At 39.0% G+C, this 22,666-nt stretch overlaps 2 protein-coding genes across 3 annotated transcripts; one reads left to right on the top strand and one right to left on the bottom strand.

Annotated features, from left to right (window-relative positions):
* Positions 1 to 33: 33 nt before the first annotated feature.
* On the bottom strand, positions 34 to 5,165 carry LOC103672296 (olfactory receptor 4B1). 2 transcript variants are annotated; one of them, XM_008700960.2, is made up of 2 exons: positions 4,121 to 5,165; positions 34 to 61 (listed from the first exon to the last, which is right to left on the bottom strand). In XM_008700960.2, the coding sequence occupies exons 1-2, from the start codon at positions 5,098 to 5,100 to the stop codon at positions 34 to 36; spliced, it is 1,008 nt and encodes a 335-aa protein (XP_008699182.2). In that variant the 5' UTR covers positions 5,101 to 5,165. The 2 variants fall into 2 exon arrangements, with proteins under 2 accessions (XP_008699182.2, XP_040495039.1); XM_040639105.1 differs by lacking the exon at positions 34 to 61 and having other exon boundaries at positions 3,767 to 5,165.
* Positions 5,166 to 20,086: 14,921 nt separating this feature from the next.
* Positions 20,087 to 21,360, top strand: LOC103672297 (olfactory receptor 4S2-like). Its single transcript, XM_008700961.2, has one exon. The coding sequence runs from the start codon at positions 20,112 to 20,114 to the stop codon at positions 21,126 to 21,128; it is 1,017 nt and encodes a 338-aa protein (XP_008699183.1). The 5' UTR covers positions 20,087 to 20,111; the 3' UTR covers positions 21,129 to 21,360.
* The last annotated feature ends 1,306 nt before the right edge of the window (positions 21,361 to 22,666 follow it).

Raw genomic sequence — 22,666 nt, 5'->3', positions numbered from 1 at the left:
CTTCCTTATCCGTTTATCAGTTGGACACTTGGGCTATTTCCCTTTTCTCTTTAGGAACAAAACACTCTGATCTTAGCTAAACATAATTCAACTTAGAATAAAGGATTATACTTTTTGGTCTCCCTTGCAATTAAGGGTAACCATGTGATTAACTTCAATCAAATAAGATGAGAGCAAAATTGCTATGTAGCACTTTTGAATAATCTCATAAAAAAGAAAGTTATCAGGGGCTCTTGGGTGGCTCAGTCGGTTAAACATCTGCCTTCGGCTCAGGTCATGATCCCAGAGTCCTGGGATCGAGTCCACATTGGGCTCTCTCCTCAGGGGGGAGTCTGCTTCTACCTCTGCCCCTCACCCCACTTGTACTTTCTCTCACTCTCTTAAATAAACAAATAAAATCTTTAAAAAGAGAGAGAGAAAGTGATCAGTTCATCCTCCCCTTCTTCCCTCTCTTGCCTCCTGAGATATAGATGAAATGCTAAGAGTGGTGTTGTCCAATATGGAATCCAATAGCCATGTGTAGCTTTTTTTTTTTTTTTTTAGAGTGGCAGAAGGGGCAGAGGGAGAGGGAGAGAGAGAATCCCAAGCAGGTTCCAGGCCCAGTGTGAAGACCCATGCAGGGCTCAATTTCACGACCCTGAGATTATGGCCTGAGCCAAAATCAAGAGTCGGGCCTTAACTGACTGAGCCACCCAGGTGTCCCACCACATGTAGCTTCAAAATTTTAAATTCTTAAAATGAAATAAAATTTAAAATTTAGTTCCTTGGTCTCACTAGTTCATTTCACTGCTCAATAGCCACTACAAATTTGTTCAGCACAGACACAGACCATCTCCAGCACGACATAAAGTTTGACTGGACAGCGATGGTATGGAGCAGTAGCCACACTTTGAGGTCACAAGGTTGAAGCTGCGTGCTGACGATGGCAGAGTCTGGATTTCTGATAAGGTTGTCAGACCTTCGCAACCATGCTGGACTTTCTACCTCTGAACATTTGTACTTCTATCTCATTAAGTTGCCATTTTTTTTTTCTGCTACATGCCGTGAAACCTATACCTTAAAAGATTAAATAATAAATGAGAAGAGTACCAAACTCTATATGCAGAGAAGCTTGCAACACTTTCCTAACTTTTATTTAATCTTTAAACTTTTCTTTATTTTATGTTTAATACATTTTTTAATGTTCAGACAGAATCAACAGTTGAGAACTAACTACATGTCTTCAGTGCTAAGTGGTATAATTAGACTGTTACACTTCTGTGAATTGAGAAGTTGTTTTTAATATTTCACAACATTCTCTGGCTCTTAAACAATGGGGGGAAAATGCTTTCCTTTGATTCCTATGTTTGTCCACTGAGACCAGAACAAAGCAGGTAATTAGCTCTCAATAGACCCACCAAGTCTCAACCCTCAGTAGGAAAGGTAATCCCTGAGAATTTTGGTGATTCTGTTAGTGTGGCTCTTATCCGTTCCTGCAGTATCCAATGTTTCTACTGATTGATGATGTTCTTTTCAAAGCTCTCAGCAAAGAACCCAAACATGCACATGAGTAAGTGGCTCCCATCACAGCCTACATCCTAATGTCTCAGCCTTCTGCGATACAAGCAAGGCATTGAGAGATAGAGAGGGGAGCTCCACTGAGCTTAGTTCTGTACCACACGCTTTAAAATATATATTAACAAAGTATAAGCACATTTAGCATAAAAGACAATGGGGAGGCTATGTCATAATCTTTTTTAATTGAAATACAGTTGACACACAATATAGTCAACATCTATTTAATAAACATTTATTGAGTACGTACAATGTGCCAGGTACTGTGCAAGACCCTCAAAGGCAATTAAGTGGCAGAGAATGTTGAGCCCAAAGAAGCCCCCCCTCCAAAAAAAAAGAATTGTACTGTCTTTAAATGTCTGAAAGTTTTGGTATGCAATCAAGGCCTATTCTCAGTAGTTCAAAAGAACTAAAAGAAGACCTATGTGTGGACAGACATGAAGTCATTCTGTATAATAAAATTAATGACCAGCAGCAATAATAATGAAATGATGACGAATATTTATTGAGTCCATGGTACAACTCTACCCTGTTATTTTCTAAAAGCTTTACATATATTATTGCATTTAATATTCAGAATGATCTTGGGAATATATGCTATTATTAATCTTATTTTAATTGTGCAAAAGGAATGTTCAGAGAAGTGAAGTAGCTTGTATCTTGGGTTGTGGCTATAGGCAATTGGAACGTCCTACTAAATTTCAGAGCTTGAGCTCTTAAAATTTTAATAGGAAGAGACATGCTCTTCACCACGAAAGTGTTCAGAGAGAATCAATAAGAAATAATAGAGAGAGGACAGTGCATGGGCCTAAAGGGTTAATTCAACAAGCACTTTTTTTTTTTTTTAACAAGCACTTATGATGCACCGGCTACAAGCATATATAGAACCACAAAGAGGGGAGAGTGAATAGTCTTGCCTATGAAAAAAACATGTATAAAATAATGATGATCAAAGTGATAAGGACAATGATAAAGGGACACAAACATAACCATGGAGAGGAGACACAAATTCAACACAAGGAGGAGGGAAGTCAGAGAAGTCCTCATAAAGGAGATGACTTTAACCCAGGTCTTAAAGGATGTATAGGATTTTGCCATATGGAAAAAGGTGGTAAAGTTATTCTGGGCAGAAGTAGTATTTCCTCAGGGTTTAATGATGATGTCATCCCTGGCCGTGATTATTGGGGAAGTGGGGGAGATTTCCTGGTGCCTTTAAAACCACTATTAACCTACATGTTCTGTCAGAACCTAAGGAGAAAGAGACAAGTCCCTAAGGCCTATAGCACACCCGTGATGCCCCATCCCTCTGCAAGGAAGCTGCCTGAATTCTTTCACCCGATCCTCAAGGAGAGGTGAGAGGACAGAGTGCAAATGCAAAGCCAGTCTTTGTACGGTATAAGTCAGTTGAGTGAAGAGGAATTTCAGAGAGGTGGAAGGATATATGAGGTCACCAAGATGAGGAAGGAGCAATTAAACCACTGTTGGCCAACACAATAACCCCCCTCCACAAAGGTGTCAGTGCAGCCAAGCTTGGATAATGGCTGAACATCACAGAAGTTGTGGTCAATCACACTGGGATCACAATAACAGAGGCACAGACTGTCTCATCCTATTTCACCAAGAAACACTAGTAAGCATGAAAAGAAGTGGAATGGGCATGGTCACTTAGAATAAAAGACAGAAGTCTGGAGTAGAAACATGCATGAACAGTATTTCCCTCCCTTTCATTCTTCGAGATAGGCCTAATAAGAATTTTCTACATTCTGTGTTTATTTATATTTGGATAAGCCTACATGTGATCTTCCCATTAAAATGTTGACTTGATCTTTCCCTACTGACAGCTAGAACCTATGCCATTTTGATATTTTTTTTTTAATTTATGGATGCTGGACATTGTGAAAGGGCTTGTGGAGATTGAAGAACTAACGTTTGTACATGTCACAAGAGCTGAAATTGCCCCAGAGATTTTTTTGGTACTTTTAATCAGATGGTCTATGGTACAAGACGCCAAGAACAGAAAAATTCTTGGACACAATTTTCAAAGCTATACTTCTCCACACTGGAAGAGAAGATCACATTGGTACCCTCTTCAAATATCCCATGGTAATTCCTGTCTTTGGTTTCCCTTCTTAATGAAATATAGGTTGTTATTAGGAGGTTGAACAAGGAAGGGAGAAGGGAGGGAGGGAGAAGGAGGTGGGGAGGGGGGAGGGAAAGTGAAAGTATGTAATAGAAGTACTTTAACTTACAAAATACCTGTCAAAATATTCTCCTTTGCATTTGCATTTAGTTTGGGTCTCAATATTACCCAATCCCATGACATTGCTGCATATCATAGAGCCAATCCAATCTCTGTCCTTGGAATATTACACCAGGATACCAGCCAAGTCTTTGGTTCTAAGGAGAACCACAGAAGCAGCAATATTAAGTCCTGACATTTGTTTCTGCCATTCCTGAATGTCCCACTGAAATCAAAATCCATTTCAAAAACAGAGAATAATAATAATAATAATCAGACATGTGTTTTTCTTTATCACTTTCCCATTTTCACTCCATTCCTGAGTTCTTTTTGCCCCACAACCTCCTCATGGCAATTTTCACCTCTGCATTTCTGAGTGTGTAGATGATGGGGTTCAGCATGGGGGTGACAACCGTGTAGAACACGGCCACCAGTTTGTCCTCAGTGAAGGTAGAGGAGGGTCGCATGTAGAGGAAAATGGCAGGTCCAAAGAACAAAAGGACCACTGTGATGTGAGAGGCACAGGTGGAGAGGGCTTTGCGCCTCCCCTCTGCAGAATGATTCCTCAAGTTGAACAGTATGACAATATAGGAGGACACCAAGATGAGGAAGGAGCACAGAGCAATTAAGCCACTGTTGGCCAACACAATAACCCCCTCCACAGAAGTGTCAGTGCAGGCAAGTTTGAATAATGGCTGAAGATCACAGAAGTAGTGGTCAATCACATTGGGACCACAGAAGGGCAACTGGATGGTGATGAGAATCTGTATAATGGAGTGAAAAAAGCCACCAAGCCAAGAGCCAGTCACCAGTACATGACACAGTTGGCGGCTCATAATATTCATATAATGAAGAGGCTTACAGATGGCCACATAGCGGTCATAGGCCATCACCACAAGCAAAAGGATCTCAGTGACCCCAAAGAAATGGAAGAAGAATATCTGAGTCACACAGCCCTCCAGAGAAATGGTTTTAATCTTGGCAAGTAAGTCTGTGATGAATTTAGGGACGACAGTGGAAGAGTACGTGATCTCCACCAGGGACAGGTAGCTAAGGAAGAAGTACATGGGGGAATGCAGACTCTTACTGACATTGACTGTCAGCACAATGAGGCCATTGCCCACCACTGTGGCCAGGTACACGAGAAGAAACACCACAAAACACACTCTCTGCACCTCTGGATCCTGGAAAAGGCCAGTGAAAATTAATTCAGTCACATTATTTGTACTGGATTCCATGCGGAGAGGAAGGATCTCAGAGAAGAGTCCTGTGACAAAACAAACAATATCACAACACCAATCTTTCATGCTTATTTAGCACTTGCCTGTTAAGAGAACCTTTCGTACATATTATCCTACTGGTTTACTTTACTTACTTATTTGTTCATATAACCAATGCTTATCCATTCACTACCCAACAGCCCACGCTATACAAGACACTATGCAATCTGTCTCACAAAAACTCCATGATCCCCATTTCATAAGTGAGAAAACCAAGGCTCAGAGAGGTTGTGAATTAGCAAAGCCTCCCAGTAAGAAGTGGATCCAGAAGAACCACATCATTTTATTCCAACTGGTATGTTATTTCAGATATATCACACTGCAAATAATAATCAACATTTCAGCACTAATAAGTATCCATATCACCAACAATTCTCCCATTCTCAACATTTCTTATCATGCCTTAGCGAGAGAAATTCTCAAGTGAACTTCTGCTCCTGAATCCCTTTTTCCTCCATTTACTTCTCAGAAATGCCAATCTCATTCATAGTTCTTCCTTTCTAAAGAGCGAATTCAATATTTTCCTTATGTGATATTATCGAAGTTTCTGAATTTTTCAGGCCCTATGGTTTTGCCCAGTCCCACATCTTCATGAATTTCTACAAACATTTTGAGAAAATTGTGACACCTGGGGCCAAAGTGAACATTTGGAAGCTGTTGAGAATATAGGTATGAAACAATAGTTCAAATATAATATATGGGGATTCACCAGTTTGCTTGATTCTGTCTTCCAGTTTTCTCACCTTCGGCAAACATTTTTTCAGCAGGAGGTGAGGATTTATTTCAAGCCAGTTCTTTGACCAAGTGTTTTATTAAGCACTTACCATGTGCCCAGGCAATTCAGGACATACCAAAGAAGAAAGAAAGATGGCTCTCACCCTCACGAAGCTTGTCACTTCATGCAATTCAACAGCACATTTATGCATTGAGGCAGAGGGAAACTCTCGAGATTTTCTCAGCTTTTGAAATTACTTTGAAGTTGTCAATCACTATGTTGTACACCTGAAACTAATGTAACATTGTGTGTCAGCTATACTTCAGTTAAAAAAACAAGTAAAATTACTTTGAAGTATTTCTTATTCCTCTTATTTTTCCTTCTTCCACTGTGCTTCCAAGCTGAAATACATTAAGTACCTCCCCCATCACCGATTTCTCTCATAGTAAAAATTAGAAGATACACACAAGGTGACAATATGCTGAGAGAATCCTCAGCAGGTTACCTAGCTAACACTGGAGAAGAAATGGGGGGTTACATGGCATGAAAGAAGGGCACCCAAGAAGAACCATTAGCAGGAGAGGGGAAGCAAGAGGAGGTCCCATTACTGGTTCAGAGGAAGAGAAACAAGGCAGGCATCAGAAACCACCACAGAGGATGTAAACCAGTCTGGTGGCCTGAGGGAAACAAAAGCGTGTGTCTACCTGATAGTCACCATGGTCATTGTCATTGCCATCCCAACAGCCACAGCAGCAGATACAGCTGACCTTTAGTTAGTGTCTACTGTGTGTTGGACTGTGGCAAGCACTTTACCGTTGTCCCCTCAATCAATTCTTCCTGTACCACTTTGAAGTAGCTAATTGATAAGTGAGTAAACTGGGACTCCGAGAGGTTAAGTAACCTGCCCAAATACACACAGCTTGAGAGTGATTTAAGCCAAAGCTGAAACCCAGGGCTTTCTAGAAAGGGAGGGAGAGCTACCAATCCTCAGCCAGAGGGGAAAGGGGTTAGCCATTCCAGCACCTTAGAGAAATAACACCAAGACCTATCACTGATACAAAACTTATACGATTATGCCTTCCCTGTGAATAGCAGGAGCATTCCAGCAAACTCCAAGTTATCAGGAACGTTTCAATACCACCACCTCTGGAACAAGAGAGACCAAGAAGCTATGTGGGATACTGAGAGTGTGATACTTGGAGATGCCCCTTCCTCCTCTGCCCCCATGGCACGGCTTTGACCAGGGGTTAGAGCTGCAGCTAGTGATACTGAGTTGTGGAGTCAATGTCTCCTAGCAGGGGGCCCCTGCCAGACCCCTCTTCTCATCTGGGTCTTACAGCAGCACTGTCATTTCTGTCTGGTCTCCAGGCTTGAATATTTGGAGTCACCTCTAACTCATCCTTTTCTGCATTTCCCACATTTACAAATCCCCACATCTTATTGATTTCACCAGTTTCTTCCTCCACCTCGTCCTGCAGCCTCCATCTTCTGGCAGGATATAAGTTCATGTGAGGATCACCACAATTCCCCCATCCTCCAACTGTCTCCAGAAGTCCCAGGTCTTCATCCCCTCAATGTGTTCTGCCTACTGAAGTCAGAATTCTTCCTGAATGCCTCTGCTCAGATCACTCAGAAATGACCAATATTTCCCTGTTGCCTGGAAATCTGCCTTCAATTCCTCTACCTGACTTTTAGAAGCTCTAAAGTACTTCCTTGTGCTCCTTCAAGCCAACTTTACTGACCACTAAACAACAAATACTATTCTATTTAGAGGTCCCCTCACCTTCTCATGAAAGCAAGCTGATCGCCACCACAAGAGCATCTCTTACTTCTGGCGTGCCTGCCCCTCAGCCTCCCGCTCCAAGTCCTACCCCTTCTACAATTTCCACTGTCTAGGAAGTCACCCTGGTCACTTCCACACTAATTCATTCACCTCAGCTCTCGACTCTGGAAATAAGCTTAAGTGACCACTCTGTTAAATGCAGTAACCCATGTAGTACTCAGTTCATAGCAAGCCCTCAATAAATGTAAGCTGTTTTATTATTATTGTCACACTTCTAAAATGCAAATCTGGCCAAGTTATGCATTAACTTGAAATATAGCAACAGTTTCACACTGCCTACAAGATTAAGTCCAATAGTACTAGCATGGCATTTAAGCACTGGATCCTGTTCACCTTTCTAGCTTCACTTGCCAGGACTCCCCCTGGAGCCTATTTTCCAGCCATTCTGAAACATATATTCTCCCAAACTTGTTCGTTGCCCGTATGCTCTTTACATTTTGTGTGGCATACACACCTTGGCTTTCTGACTCATGTTTATTCTTGCTTTAATGCTTCGATCAAACACAACTTATCATTCCACTCCAGCCAACACTTCTTTCATGTTTTTACATCTTTCTACTGGAGTATTTAGCAAATTTTATTATAATTATTGTTTCTGTATCTGTCTCCCTTACTGAGTTGAGCTTATTCATGTCTGAATCTTCAGAACTAAATACAGAGTAAGTGCCCAGTAAATGGTCCTTGAGTTGAATGAAGATACTCTCTACCATCTGCAGTTAGAACCATACAACTTATTACAATTGATTTTTATATTGACTTTTATTGCTTACTGTGGTTTTATGTTGCTTATTTGTCTTCAGTTTATTACTCCTTAAACCCACACAGCACCTAAGTGTCAATCTTACAGACGGTGCTCAATATATATGTAGACTTCTGATTGATGAGAAATTGACTAACCAGTAGATAGATTATTTAATGCTATTTGTCTACATTTTCCTTTCAGCCTATCTTGACCTCATGTAACAAAGGAGTGACTCTGTTTCATCAAATATATAAAGTTGTGAATAATATAGATCATTTCTATTTCAGAAACAGACATTTTCCTGCACTGGGTCAAAGCCACATGTGTTGCAACTTTGCAATTAAGTTTTCCATGACCTGGGTGGAGAGGATCCTAAAATCATTATGTTCCGTAGAAAACATTTGTTATTCTTTGTTTTGTCCAGTGCTGCATGGACATGAATCGTCTAATTCTCATTAAAGACCAAATCTCTTACACACTCATGTACATATCATATCTGAGTTTGTATGTTGAGAAGATTACAATTCGGACCACATGGTATGTACTTCAAAATGCAAACAAAAAACTCATTACGGAAATGTAAGACAGTTGTATCAGATCAGTGCATGGGATCATTGTGAGACACACAGGCAATGAATAGCTGAAGGTCAGAGGTGACCCGCCTTTTAGTGGAGGGAACAGTTCCAGGTTCATGGACCGCTAAAAGACTGGAGAAAACAAAACAAGAATACCTATTGAGCTGCCTTGCTCTCTCCTCGGACTGGTCTACAATAGGGGTTATGAGACAAGCACAGCCCATTCTTAGCTTATCACCCACATGTCACGTGTCCCTGTTAATAGGTTGGGTTTTTTTTTTTAATTTATCGGAATAGGGTAACAATTCATATTTGACATGGTTGTTGCAAGAAATAGACCTGAGATTAAATATATAAAGCACTCAAGAGGGTTGCCTGGCAAATAGGAAGCTCTCAATAAGTAGTAGAGATTATTAGTTCACACTTCCTGGTATTTATTAAATTTTTCTCTGCTTTCTCATCCCCCATTGCCCAAGAGAAAGACAGTTAGTTAGTAACAAATTACCTCCTCTTCCCCCCAGCACTTGACCAAATAAAACCCTCACCCTAGGATCACAGATTACAAGGTAATCATTTATGGATTACATGTAAGCCTAGGTAGGTAAATGATGCTCTAGACTCTAACCAGGTAGAATCTTATCCTCTAAAATAAAGCCACAATGAGAGAAATCTGACAAGGACAAAATAATATGTGATGGAGAGTCTGGAAGACCTATTGCAATGAACTTAAAGTCACATCACAAGGGCCTCCTTCCCACAACTCACTCTAGACCCCAAGTGGTACTTTATGGAATCCCAGAATGTGAATACCAAGGAGAACTTTAGGGCACATTCTGTCCAACCCCCTCCTTTTTACAGAGGCAGAAACTGAGGCTCAGGGAGGAAAAGTGATTCACTCTAGATCACACAATGATTTGGAGCCTCTTACCCACATTCAGTCAACCTGAGACATCCTTCTGGGTATGGCATTACCTACCTTGTTTGAGTAGTGTTCAGTTTTACAGCAAAGATTTGAGCATAAATGTCCTTCTCCTTAGAATTAGGAACAATTTCTCCCTCCGTTGCAAGAGCTCATCACTCACAGGGATGTCCTGGGCTGAAGAGACTGAAGGAGTGTGCCCTGGAACACAGGAGGCTCTCTTTGCAACAAAACTCTTCCACCGGGTTTCTTCCTCTGCATGGAAGGCCCCCAGTGGGTTAAGCCACTTCATCTCAGCTAAGGCGCCAGGTGAAACAGAAGAAACTTTTGAAGACTATTAGTACAATCTTCTTAGTGTACAGATGAAACAGCTAAGAGAGAGTTTAACTGACTTCTGAGTCACACAGCTAGTTACTGGTCAGGTTGCTGAGGCACTGTTTCCATGACACTGGAATGCCTTTCTAGTGACTTTGATTTTGTGATTGTTATTGCCACTCAGCAGTGCCAATCTTGCTTCCATACAATAAAATTCCAGTTCTATGATACTTTAGAAAATGAACAGCCTATGGGGATGCAGAAAAATCACAAAGAGAAGGATTCAGGAAATCATCCCTGTGGCCAGTCTTTAGATCATCTATTTAAAAACAGAAAAATAGGTACAGAGAACAGCTAGCCAATCCATTTAAGGTCCTGTTTTTTAGTTTAGAAAACCCACTCATTCACTAGAAGACCAAGGATTGTTTTTCAATTTTGAGATGCTTAAAGTATTTAAAATAAATTGAGCCTCACAATGTGATGAAGAGCCACATTCCCCATAGAATTTCTTGTCTCTAGTGTAAAACTCTACCAAAAAATTGTGAGTTAGGCAAAGGTTCAAGATGTTTTCAATTAATTCAGCTGGAGAACTTTGAGAAGTTACAAACACCTAGTTATTATGCTCTGAAAGAGGAAAGCTAAAGACATGACAAATATTCATGGATATGAAAATAAAATATTGCATTAGAAATACAAAATGTAAGAACAAAAAAAGATTTTTAAAATCAGAAAGGAGTGAGAGTTGATTAAACTCAGGAAAGAACAAAATAAAAAGATCAAAAAATCATATCAGAAATGAAAATTAAAGTACCAAAAGGAGAAGAGTCAAATTAAAATACAATAAAGAGCATGAAAGCAAATCAGATAATCCAAGGAAATAAAATGACATTTAAAAGAAGTTAGGGGCACCTGGGTGGCCAGTCAGTTAAGCACACAAGTCTTGATTTCTGCTCAGGTCATGATCTCAGGGTCATGAGATCAAGCCCCGCATCAGACTCCTCGCTCAGCACAGAGTCAGCTTGAAATTCTCTCTCTCCCTCTCCCTCTCCCTCTGCCCTTCCCCCTCTGCTCATGCTCAATAAATAAATAAATAAATAAATAAATAAATAAAATCTTTAAAAACAAAAAGTTAAAAGGGCCAAAAGAGAGAGGTGGAAATGGAAGTTAGATCAAGGAGCCCTAACACACATATAATTGATGTCCTAAAAAAAATCAAAACAATAGAATAGAACCAATATTTAAAACTACAATCCAAAAAATATTTCATAAATTTAAAAACACCTGAATCTGGGGCACCTGGGTTAAGTCGTTAAGCGTCTGCCTTCGGCTCAGGGCATGATCCTGGCATTCTGGGATCGAGCCCCACATCAGGCTCCTCCATTAGGAGCCTGCTTCTTCCTCTCCCACTCCCCCTGCTTGTGTTCCCTCTCTCGCTGGCTGTCTCTCTCTCTGTCAAATAAATAAATAAAATCTTAAAAAAAAAAAAAAAGCACCTGAATCTACACATTGAAAGGATCCACTGGGTACTAGGAAAAATTAACAGAACAATCAACCCAAGATGTATTCTAGTAAAACTATTAGACATTAAAGATAAAGAAAGAAATCCTCAAGAACTCGAGGCAAAAATATGACATAACTTACAAAAACAAAAGAATTCCAGTGGCATTCATCTTCTCAAAAATAATACAAAGCAAGGCAACTGTGTAGCAGCATTTTCAAAAATATTAAGATAGTATAAACCAGAATATTCTATCCAGCCAAGCTGTCCTTCAGTAAACAAAGTTTTGCTCAGGTAATAACCCAGTAAATACTGTACATAAGCACCCTTTCTGAAAAATCTACTATAAAATGAGTTTCAGCCAACCAAAAGATGACTGGGAAAGCTTCAATAAAAGGACAGTCAGTTCTATCAGGTCTTTCCCTTGTGTTTCCAAGACTTAGTTGTTAGGTGCATATACTACTAGGATTATTATATCTTCTTGGTGAACTGATCCATCTATCATCTACGTAATATCCCTCTTTATTGCCAGTAATATTCTTTGTACTAAAGTCTATTTTGTCTGATATCAATATATTTGCTCTAGCTTTCATTGATCAGTGCATTTACTATACATCTTTTTCCATAATTTTACTAATATATGTATGCCTTCGTATTTGGAAAAAATGCCTTACAAGCAAGATAATTTGGGCTTGGTATTTCATACAATTTTAGTATTTTTTAATTAGAGTTTAGATCATTACATTTAGTGTAAGAATTGATTGGTTTAATTCAAACATCTATAATATGATATATATATTATATATTAAATATGATTGTTTTCTGTATGTTCCATTGTTTTTTGTTACCTTTTTCCTCATTCTCTGCCAAATTTTGAATTTGTTTATTTTTTATGATTCCATTTTACCTTACTATGTATTATTTGAGCTTCTTTTTAAAATATTTTAGTGGTTGTTAACATATAATATATATGCACATACAATAATACAGAGACTATATTTATATAACATAGCTTTCATTCATCAATGTCTACCTTTAAATACTTTTATGCAACTTCATATAGTCTAAGAACCATACAACACTCTACTTCCAATTCCTGCCTCCCATTTCTTGTGATGTTTTCAAATGATTTACTTTTACATACAATACAAACCCATAATGTATTGCTACTATGTTTGCTTTAAAAATCACTTAAGAGCAACTAAAATAAGAAAAACATAATTCTTTATATTTACCCGTTTTCAAAGCATTCTGAAGCTCCTCACTTCTTTGTATATATTCAACTTTCAATCAAATATTATTTCTGCCTGAAAAACTAATAATCTGGTAGTGCAGGTCTGCTGGTATTAATTCAGTTTTTGATTGTCAACAAAAACCTTTTACTTTCAATTTGGAAAAAATATAGTATAAAATAATGAGTTGACAAGGTTTTTTTCCAGATACTTTAAACCCATCACTTTAGTAAAGACATCACTCTATTGTCTTCTATCATGTACAGTTCCTGATGAGAAGTCTACTAACTCATATCTTTTTTATATAATCTTTTTTCCATTGTATGCCTTCAAGATTTTCTCATTGTCTTTTATTTTCAGCAGGTGGAATATGATGTGTCATATCATATTCTTTTCTTTTTTGTTGTTTTTCCTGCTCAAGTTTTCCAAGATTCTTGGATCTATAGTTTGGTATATTTCAAGATTTTGGGAAATTCTTGATCATTATTTCTTCAAATATTTCTTTTGCCACATTCTCTCTTCAGGATTCCAATTATACCAGTTTTAAATGTTTTATATTGTCCTAGAGATCCTGCATACTCTGTACTGGGGTTTTTTCCCTGCTTTTTTTCTGTTTATGTTTCAGTTTGGTAATTTATAGTGACATATTTTTAAGATCACTATTCTTTCCTTTGCTGTGTCAAGTCTACTGGTAAGCCCACCTAAAGCATTCATCATCTATTACCATGTTTGTTATGGCAGCAGAATTTCAAATTTGGTGGGTCAAGTTTGACAGATTTTACTGACCCTCGCCCAAGCAGAACGGACCTCAAATAATAATAGCATAGGGTTCTGGGTCTGGTCTTCTCTCCTGCTCCTCCTCAAAGATGGAATGTTCTTTTCTTTTATATTTCACCCTGCCCTAGTGGATCTTCACATGCCCCTGGGGGCTTCTTCCCCACCCCACCCCAGGTCTAAGACTGTTCTATAAGAGAGAAGGGTCTGAGAGAGGCTTTGTGCTTTTCCCCACAGTGGCAGCTTCTATCCTCATCCAAGCTTGTTTCTCAGTCTACTGCCCTGTCTTCAGTGTTTCTCATGAGCATTCAGTGAAGGCCCCTATAGAGAATATCTTACAAGTGAGCATGAACTCCCCTTATGTCTGTGGCTCTCAGGCATTCTATACTCTCATGCTAGCCCACATTTGGCTTTTAAGCAATTCACTTTTTTTTTTAATTTAGCTGTATTTTTCTTACCCACTCATATGGCTCTTGGCATTTCTTCCTTTAATGCTCCCCAGTGAAACAGTGCTGTTTCATCTCTGCTTGGAGGGGTCTATATTTCAGGATATTTGGTTGCTCCAAAACCTCAACTTTCTCATAAGCTCCCAAAAAGTTACAAATTTGTGATTTATCTAGATTTTTCCTGTTCATAGGCTACAAACAACCCCCTTTCCAGTTTTCTACATTCTAGGCAAAAGTAGAAAACCTACAAATAAACCTATAAACCTATAAATAGAAACCTATAAAAGTAGAAAACCTATAAATAAACTCTCCAAATGTTTGTAAGACCCCCAACACTGAAAATTAGAAAGCATTTAGAAAAAATAAAGAAGACCTACATAAATTAAAGGATATACCATTTAAGATTCAAGATTATTAAAGTGCCAAATACACCGACTTCATCAATAGATTCATTGCAATCCCAAATAAAATCCCAGAAGATATTTTGTGGAAATTTACAAGCATATTTTATAATGTACATGAAAACACAAAAGGCCAAAAATAGCTAACCCACTTTCAAATTATCAAAGTTCGTGGACTTACACTACTATTGATCAAGAATTATTACAAGATTACAGTTAGTAAGACAGACATTGATGCAAAGATAAATTGACCAATAATGTGGTGTACAACCAGAGGCAGACATGCATATGTGGACATCTGGTTTATTGCAAAGGTGCACAGAAAAGCCATGGATAAAAGACAAGCTTTACAGTAAATGGTGTTAACTCAGTTGGATTTTCATATTAAAAAAATCTGTCTTGGCCCCTCCCTCACAAAATTAATTCCAGATGGATTTTAGATCTAAATGTGAAAAGTAAAACAATAAAGCATCTAGATATTAATGTAGGGAATAACTTTATGAACTTGGAATAGGGAAGGGTTTCTTAAAGAAGACACAAAAAGTACCATTGTCTTAGTCCATTTGGGCTGCTATAACAAAGACTAGTAGATAATAAGAGAAAATAAAAATTTATTTCTCATATTTCTGGAGGCTGAAAGTCCAAAACCAAGGCTCCAACTGATTCAGTGTCTGGTGAGAACGCACTTCCTGGTCCAAGGAAGGCATTTTTTGTTGTGTCTTTACATGGTAGAAGGGATGTGTGGCTTCCTGGGGTTTCTTTCATGAGACTGCTGCCCCTATGACCTACTTACCTCCTAAAGTCTCCACCTCTTACCATCATCTTGGGAGTTAGGGTTTCAACGTATGAATTTTGGAGGACACAAACATTCAGTCCATAACAACTATCATAATAGAAAATGCCAACAAATTAGATATATTAAATCTAGGACTTCTAGTCATCAAAAAATATCATTAAAAGAGAAAAAAGAAACTACAAAATTAGGAGAGGAGATGCTATAAATGTACAGATAGAGAGAGAGAGATGACAAGGGACTTTTACCCAGATTATACAAAATCCAGACTACATAAAGAGAACCTCTACAAATCAATATGAGATAGATAACACAAAACTGGAACCAAAAAAATAAGGCACCTTATACAAGAAACTATCCAAATATCACTCATTCACAAAAGAATGTTCGACCTTAGCAATATTTGAATTGAAAGCACATGAAAATACACAAATTAACAATATTTTTAACCTCCTGACATTCAAGGATGGGCAATGGGCTGAGCTAGGGAATAGCATACACAGGTTGATGTAATTTACCCATAGTGTGTAACACTTGGATTACATTTAATGGTGATAGTGAACCTCAAAAAACAGTCACGATTACTTCATGTCAATTCAACTGAGGCCCTAAATATAAAAGAAACTGTGGAATGCATATCAACTGCTTATAGTAATGGAGGGCACATGGTAAGTGCTTAATCAATGGGATCCACCGTTGTTGGATTAAAGGGTGGGTATCAGACAGGAAATCCAGGATGATGCACTTCCACTGGCCATAAAGACAGAGGAATCCATTCTAAAAAGCCCTTTCCCAAGTGGTCCCCAACTTGGCCAATGCAGTGGGGAAAGTTACTCGTACCTCTGGCAAGAACTTTCAATAGGGGAAGCAACTCAAAGGCTCACAGGAGCTCATTACTTATGACAGTGACGCAAAACACAGTATCCTCTGGGTATCAGGGGGCTTTTCTTTCTCCTTCCCAAGCCATAGCCTTTGGATTTGAAAAAGCCTTTGGCTGAATTTACACGAAGCTGGAAGACAACTCTGGATCTCAGGGAGAGAGTAAGTTAACCTTCAGGATGATCCCCAAAGGCACAAGTTTCTATCATGCTCTGAAACCTGCCAAGACCTTAATGTGAACTTAGGTTTGCTTCAGGCTCCAAGACAAATAACTTTGTTTTATGACCCAGGCAGCATTTCCACGGAATAAATAGGGGGACAGACTATTTTCCAAAAAAAATACATGCCCAGACTACAGAAATCTAAGACTATCGGAATAGGGATGGTGTTTGGAGGGGTCATAGCTGGGTAGAGGATTCACAGGACCCAAAAGTAGGAAATGATGGGAAGGAAGAGCTCCATACCCTCCAGGTAAGTGTAATCACTTCTATCACCTTTCTTCTTTACTTTGCATTTCCCACATTTATGATGTGCAGGATAAAAATTAGAATAACTAACATTTCATAAGTATTTCTTGTGGACCAGAAACTCTGCTAAGCTTTATATGCATTCACTATTTTAATTCTCACACCAACTCAATGAGGCAGGAACTAGTTATCCCTATTTTGCAGAAGAGGACAACGATTAAATAGCTAAACTTACTTGGTTAAAGCCACACGGCTGGCACTGGTGTGCCTGGGGTTTGACAATCCAGCTCCAGCTGATAAGAGTTTGAGCTTTTGAGAGACTGTGGACTCTGGGAAACAAACTGAGGGCTTCAGAGGGGAGGGGGGTGGGGGACTGGGATAGGCCGGTGATGGGTATTAAGGAGGGCACATAGTGCATGCTGCACTGGGTGTTTTACGCAAATAATGAATCATGGAACATTACATCAAAAACTAGGGATGCACTGTATGGTGACTAACATAATATAACAAAAAATTATTATAAAAAAAAAAGAGCTTGCGCTTTTAACCGGTATTCTATGCTAGACAATAGGTAGTCTGAAGCCACACCATCTAGAAAGATTCATAAACCAGTAACTCTCATTTCCTTTCTCCCTCTCTCTCCTTCCTACAAAATTTACTGAATACCTAACATACGTGCCCGGCCCTGGGTCAGGTCTTGAGGAAGGGTCTCTGCATTTACGTGACACACAATCGATTGGGGGAGACATGCAAGCAGTCTGAAAGACAGGGGTTTTAAATACTATGATAGAAATAAACAGAGGACACGTACAGGGGTCTGGAAAAGCCTCTACCGCAGACTTTTAGAAAGCTACCTCTTTCAAGAAATGTCCACGGACAAATTTTTTCAGCGAGTCAGCATTTAGTCAAGGCATTGAAATTTAGCATTTGTTGAAGCCTAAACCTTCATCAATTAGATTTTGCCTCCGTCCTTATCCTACTACAGGTTAAAAGGTACTAATGTGTTCCAGTTTGTGGAATGATCCCTGTCTAGGCCCAGGACCACATGGGGCAGGGACAGGGGGACAAAGGATCCTACCGAGTCCCAGACTCTAGAAGGAGAAAGTTTGAATATGCTTTGCCACAGTCTGCTCCATTTTCTGAGATTGTGCCTATCCTGTAGCAGAAACTAGTTTGCTGATAAGGCCAATGGGGCTTCCAACAACACAGACATCAGGACTCTACTAACTTACCAGAGTATTGGTGTCTTTCTTGTTAATTAAGTTTCGTTTGGAGTTAATTAAAGTAGCAATTCATATCCCAGAAATAGTAAAACAGTAAAGAAGATCCCAAAGCTATTATCAATATTTTTGAAATAAACACCAATGGAAATTGTACATTGATGATATCAAGTAGCATAGGCTAAGAGAATGTATCAAGGTTGAATCTGTGTTTCATCAATGACTAGCTACGTAGGACTATAGAAAAAGCTAGTTTACCTGTCTGGGTTTTGTTCCTTACATGAATAATGGGAATAATTCTACATACCCTACATAATTACAAGAAACACTATGATTAAGCACTTAGACCACAGCCTAATCCCCAGTACAGCACGTGTGATAGAAACATTATACAAGCCACACTGTCATTTTAAATGTTTTGTAGCCACATTAAAGAGCAAACAAATAAGTGGAATTAATTTTAATAATATTTTATTTAACTCAATATATCCAATTTTGTTATATCAAAATATTTTACATTGCTTTAATTTTTTATTTCAATAAATTGAAATAATGTAAATAAAGTTGAAACTTCAGTTTCTTAGTCCCACTATCCACATTTCAAGTACACAGTAGCCACAGCGAACTGCCCTAGCACATGGCCCAGACACTGCAAGCACTCACCTAAGCACTATAAGGAGAGATGGGAACCAAACATGGCTCCAGCAAACCAGGAATGGGTTGATATTCGGCAACTCCTGGGAATTTTGTTAAATGTGATCATGCCTTTTGCGCACACAAGAAAATTCCTCAGAAATACAAATAATGAAGCATGTAAAGTCTGAAATGGCATCATGACTGGAAATGGCATTAAAAAATGGCCAGAAAAAAAATGAAAAATAGAGATGCATGATGCAAATATGGTAAAACATGGATCATTTTTTAATCTGAGTGATCAACATATTAAAGCTTATACTATTATCTCCATTTTCTATTCATTTGAAACTTTTCACTATAAAATGTGTCAAGTACTGGTAACCTAGTTGGAAAATGAAAGGGCATAATTCACTGGGTGCTTACTATATGCTAGGTTTGGTACTTAAAATAATTCTCCGTAGTAATCAGTAGTGTTTCCATTTGAAAGATGAAGAAATGGAGGTTTAAATGACTTGCCAAACTAATGAAAGTAGTTTTTGTATTCAGGCAATACAAAGATAAAGATACACATTGTCCCCCACCTTGACACATCTTTTGGTTCAAAGGAATACATGGATAATGAAACAAAGGAACTACATTCAATGACGATGACCCATTGTGTGAAAATATCATCCCAAAGCCTATGACACAGGCCAAAGCAGAGGAAACCCTCGTTTCATGCAGAGGCTATACCAATAGCCAGAGAAACTGGGTCTCCATCAATGTAAGTAACTTGCCCCAGAACACAGTTGGTCACTGTTAAGATCTAAAAGATCTAAACCTACTCGAGAGTAATTTTCTCCCACATTTTATAACAACTAATGTCAACTAGGATCTGAAGTCTTGAGCATCTTGCAGATGGTAGCCCCTTTTCATGAAGACTCTACGCATGTTTCCCAACTTTAGACATGTGAGAAGGGACAAAGTGTGAAGTCCTGGAATAATCTAAAATATGACAAAGCCAGTCAGTCTGTCAGGAATTTGGGAGGCCAAGGGGTCTCATAAAAAGGCTAATTACATCCTAGGTTTGACTCAAAGTGCACATTTTAAGACTTACATACTTATGATCACAAATGTGTACGTGTGTGTGTGTGTGTGTGTGTGCTTACTTTTGTAGATTACATACACGAACTGGAAATGAATGAAAAGCATCCTCAAGTAAAGAGACTAAAGGTTACCACTTGAAACCTTGATTTAACAGAGAGATTTAATTTAAATTCTGGACCAACGGTGATTCGGACATTGACGCTTAAGAAGAGAGCCAAGACTACATTCCTAAATCTGTTTAAAGCCTGAGAGACCTTTTTTTCCTTTCTCTTTCTCTCTCTCTCTCTTTCTCTCTCTCTCTTCACCTGCTCCCCCATATCTGGTAATTTTAGGAAACAGACTTTACCCAAACCAATACATTAAATGATAAATTTGGAGAGTATTTTTTTATAAAATAACAATGTTATGGTATCATGTGCCCTAATCTAATTGTCCTTTTTTTTTTTCCTATAGATAAACTCACACTGTATTTCTCTCCTGTGAACTTCAGAGGTTCCATGGAAAATAATGTTACCGAGTTTATCTTCATGGGTCTTTTCCAAAATGAGAAAGTACAGCAACTATGCTTCTTTTTGTTCTTATTCTTTTATATGATACTCATGACTGGAAATTTTCTCATTATAATGACCATTCAAAGGAGTCCAAATCTCAACTCTCCAATGTACTTCTTCCTTAGCTTCCTTTCCTTTGTGGACATCTGCTATTCCTCTGTTACAGCCCCCAAGCTGATTGTTGATTCCCAAGCCAAAGTCAAGAGCATCTCTTTTGCTGGTTGTATGGTGCAGCTCTTTTTCTCCCATCTGTTTGGCTGCACAGAGATCTTCATTCTCACGGTGATGGCCTATGACAGGCATGTGGCTATCTGTAAGCCTCTACGCTATATGACCATTATGGACCGGAAGGTCTGCTCTGTAATGGTGGTAACCTGTTGGTTAGGAGGGTTTGTGCATTCCTTCATCCAGACCATCCTCACTGTACAACTGCCTTTCTGTGGCCCCAACCTGATTGACCACTATTTCTGTGATGTCCACCCCTTACTGAAGCTGGCTTGCACAGACACGTACGTGGTGGGGCTCATTGTGATAGCCAACAGTGGCATGATTTCCCTGAGCAGCTTTGTCATTCTTGTGGGCTCCTACATTGTCATCTTGCTTTCCTTTAAGACCCGTTCATCAGAGGGGAGGCGCAAGGCCTTGTCCACATGTGCTTCCCATGTCATAGTAGTGATCTTGTTTTTTGTCCCCTGCCTCTTCATCTACCTAAGACCTTCCACCACTTTCACTGAGGACAAGATGGTGGCTGTGTTCTATACCATCATCACACCCATGTTAAACCCTCTGATCTACACCCTGAGAAACATGGAAGTGAAAAATGCCATGAAGAGACTGTGGATAGAGAGGTTGTTGGACAGAAAAAAGAGAGATTCTGGTGTGAAGCTCAGTGGGATTGGTGTAGCTTCAGTTGTACCAGTTTCCACAAGGGTTGCTGGGAACAAGTCAACCATCATCCCTTAAACCTTATCCCATGAGATACAGTGTAATATAGCATAGTCTTGGATTTGAAGTCGAAAGACCTAGTTTGAAGGGCCTGTTCCACCAGTTACTAGTAGTTTGACTTTAGGCAAAGTGATATTCTCATTGCCCTGATGAGAAATCTGACACCCAAACACAGTCCATTTCATAACATATAGTACTGTTACCTGTGAGCAGTAGCTCTAACTGATGTGGAATGTCAGGCATATGTATTCTAATAAGGGAATATAAAGAAATATTATCACAATATTGGAATGATATTAAAACATAAAGGAATGGGGGCGCCTGGGTGGCACAGCGGTTAAGCGTCTGCCTTCAGCTCAGGGCGTAATCCCGGCAATCTGGGATCGAGCCCCACATCGGGCTCTTCTGCTATGAGCCTGCTTCTCCCTCTCCCACTCCCCCTGCTTGTGTTCCCTCTCTCGCTGGCTGTCTCTATCTCTGTCAAATAAATAAAATCTTTAAAAAATAAAAAATAAAATAAAATAAAAAAATAAAAAGTAGCATGTTTCTAAAAAAAAAAAAAAAAAAAAAAAAAAGGAATGATACCAAAAACAAATGTTGATGTTGATCTTGCTATCCTTTGGTCTGTTTTAAATCTCATTTTATTTATTTTTTTATTTTATTTTTTATTAGTTTTTATTATGTTATGTTAGTCACCATATAGTACTTCACGAGTTTTTGATGTAGTAGTCCATGTTTGCATATAACATTTATTGTTTGCATATAACACCCAAGTGCTCGTTACAATACGTGCCCTCCTCAATACCCATAACCAGACCAACCCATTTCCACAACCCCCCCCCGAAACCCTCAGTCTGTTTCCCAGAGTCCATACTCTCTCATGGTTTGTCTCCCCCTCAGATTCCCCCTTCATTTTTCCCTTCATTCTCCTAATGTCCTCCATGCTATGTTCTTTATGTTCCACATATGGGTGAAACCATATGATAATTGTCTTTCTCTGATTGACTTATTTCACTTGGCATAATCCCCTCCAGTTCCATCCATGTCAGTGCAAATGGTGGGTACTCATTCTTTCTGATGGCTGAGTAATATTCCATTGTACATTTGTACCACATCTTCTTTATCCATTCATCTGTTGAAAGGCATCTCAGCTCCTTCCACAGTTTGGCTATTGTGGACATTGCTGCTATGAACATTGGGGTGCATGTGCCCCTTCTTCTCACTACATCTGTATCTTTGAGGTAAATACCCAGTAGTGCAATAGCTGAGTCACAGGGTAGCTCTACTTTTAACTTTTTAAGAAACTTCCACACTCTTTTCCAAAGTGGCTGCACCAACTTGCATTCCCACCAACAGTGTAAGAAGGTTCCCCTTTCTCCACATCCTCTCCAACATTTGTTGTTTCCTGCCTTGTTAATTTTTGCCATTCTAACTGGTGTAAGGGGTATCTCAATGTGGTTTTGATTTGAATTTCCTGATGGCTAATGATGTTGAACATTTTTTCATGTGTCTGTTGGCCATTTGGGTATCTTCTTTGGAGAAGCGTCTGTTCATGT

Source organism: Ursus maritimus, unplaced genomic scaffold (genome assembly GCF_017311325.1).
Source record: "Ursus maritimus isolate PB19 unplaced genomic scaffold, ASM1731132v1 scaffold_23, whole genome shotgun sequence".
NCBI lineage: Eukaryota > Metazoa > Chordata > Mammalia > Carnivora > Ursidae > Ursus > Ursus maritimus.
Note: the sequence above shows the minus strand (reverse complement) of the source record. Positions and strands in the feature narration are given on the sequence as shown.

What these genes read in the sequence shown, in the direction of transcription:
- LOC103672296 (XM_008700960.2), bottom strand. Translation starts at nt 5,100, where the DNA reads ATGAAAGATTGGTGTTGTGATATTGTTTGTTTTGTCACAGGACTCTTC. An exon ending in AGGAGGTTGTGGGGCAAAAA is followed by an intron (nt 62 to 4,120) that starts GAACTCAGGAAT and finishes AGATCAGAGTGT; the next exon opens with TTTGTTCCTAAAGAGAAAAG.
- LOC103672297 (XM_008700961.2), top strand. Translation starts at nt 20,112, where the DNA reads ATGGAAAATAATGTTACCGAGTTTATCTTCATGGGTCTTTTCCAAAAT.